Here is a 1,337-nt window from a genome sequence, read left to right as displayed (position 1 = left end):
AAGATAAACTATTTTTATGAGATATCTCCTAAGAATATTCTAGACCAATAATCTCTTTTACTCCCCTTCAAGCTGGAGCGTGAAGATCTCGAACACCCAACTTGCCAAGTAAGTCACAAAGTGATTGTGCACCCAATGGTTTAGTTAAAAGGTCTGCAATTTGTTGTTTACTCGACACACGCAGCGGTAAAATATCGTGAGACTCGACCCTTTCGCGAACGAAGTAACAGTCCATTTCAACGTGAATTAGTCCGTTCATGAAAAACGGGATTGTTGGCAATATGTCGGGCAGCTTCATTGTCGCAGTATAGAGGGGTAGCACCCTCCAAATTTACGGTGAGGTATTTAAGAAGCCAACATATCCAAAGAACCTCACTAACCGTTGTAGCCATTGCTCTATATTCTGCTTCTGCTGACGACCGCGAAACAACGGACTGTTTCTTTGTTTTCCAAGACACGGGAGCACCACCCAAGAGTAACAAGTAACCGGTCCTTGAACGTCTCATATAGGGACATCCCAACCAATCGGCATCACAATAACCAACAAGATTAAAACCTCCATCTTTGGGTATGAATATGCCCTGTCCAAGAGTGCTTTTCAAATAACGAAGGATGCGTAGGACGACATCCATGTGATCTGTTCTCGGGTCAGAGACAAATTGACTAAGGATGTTTACCGAATAGGCAATATCGGGGCGCATGGCTTGAAGGTATAATAATCGACCGATAAGTCGTCGATAAAGGGAAGCATCGGTTTTATGACTTTCTGGGCAATGATAAAATTTTAAATTTTGTTCCATAGGAAAAGCACTAGGACGACATCCAAGTTGCCCACAATCGGACAAAATGTCCATGGAGTATTTATGTTGACTCAGAACCACCCCATCGTCCGTTCGCGCCACTTCAATACCCAAGAAATACTTTAGATTGCCAAGATCTTTAATGCTAAAATTAACATTCATGAGTCCATGGTTCTCTTTATCATTTCCTCGTAATTGCCGGTGATACCACATCCTCGACGTAAATCAAGATTGCAACGAACTTACTTTCTTTGTTGTAGGTGAAAAGTGAGTGATCTGCGTGGGATTGTTTGTATCCGATTTCCAACAAGGAAACCATAAATTTTTGGTACCAGGTACGGGAGGCCTGCTTCAAACCGTATAGAGACTTTCGGAGATGACAAAATTTACTATTTTCTTCGTTAGAAAAGCCTTGCGGAATTCTCATGTAAACTTATTCCTTTAAATCACCATGAAGAAACGCATTATTAACGTCAAGTTGGTGCAACAACCAATTTCTTTTGACCGCAGCGGTGATGAGAGTTCGAATTGTCACCA

The 1,337-nt window shown here is 41.7% G+C and overlaps 1 protein-coding gene across 1 annotated transcript; it reads right to left on the bottom strand.

Moving 5' to 3' along the window:
* Nucleotides 1-236: 236 nt before the first annotated feature.
* Nucleotides 237-1,013, bottom strand: LOC110875417 (uncharacterized mitochondrial protein AtMg00810-like). The gene has a single exon (XM_022123614.1). It carries the CDS (start codon nt 1,011-1,013, stop codon nt 237-239), a length of 777 nt encoding a protein of 258 aa, XP_021979306.1.
* Between the last annotated feature and the right edge of the window lie 324 nt (nt 1,014-1,337).

Source organism: Helianthus annuus, chromosome 7, assembly GCF_002127325.2.
Source record: "Helianthus annuus cultivar XRQ/B chromosome 7, HanXRQr2.0-SUNRISE, whole genome shotgun sequence".
NCBI classification, from domain to species: Eukaryota; Viridiplantae; Streptophyta; class Magnoliopsida; order Asterales; family Asteraceae; genus Helianthus; species Helianthus annuus.
The sequence above is the reverse complement of the archived record's forward strand: the minus strand, read 5'-3'. Positions and strand labels throughout refer to the sequence as shown.

Excerpts from the sequence above, each read along its gene's own strand:
- LOC110875417 (XM_022123614.1), bottom strand. The coding sequence starts at position 1,013 with ATGTGGTATCACCGGCAATTACGAGGAAATGATAAAGAGAACCATGGA.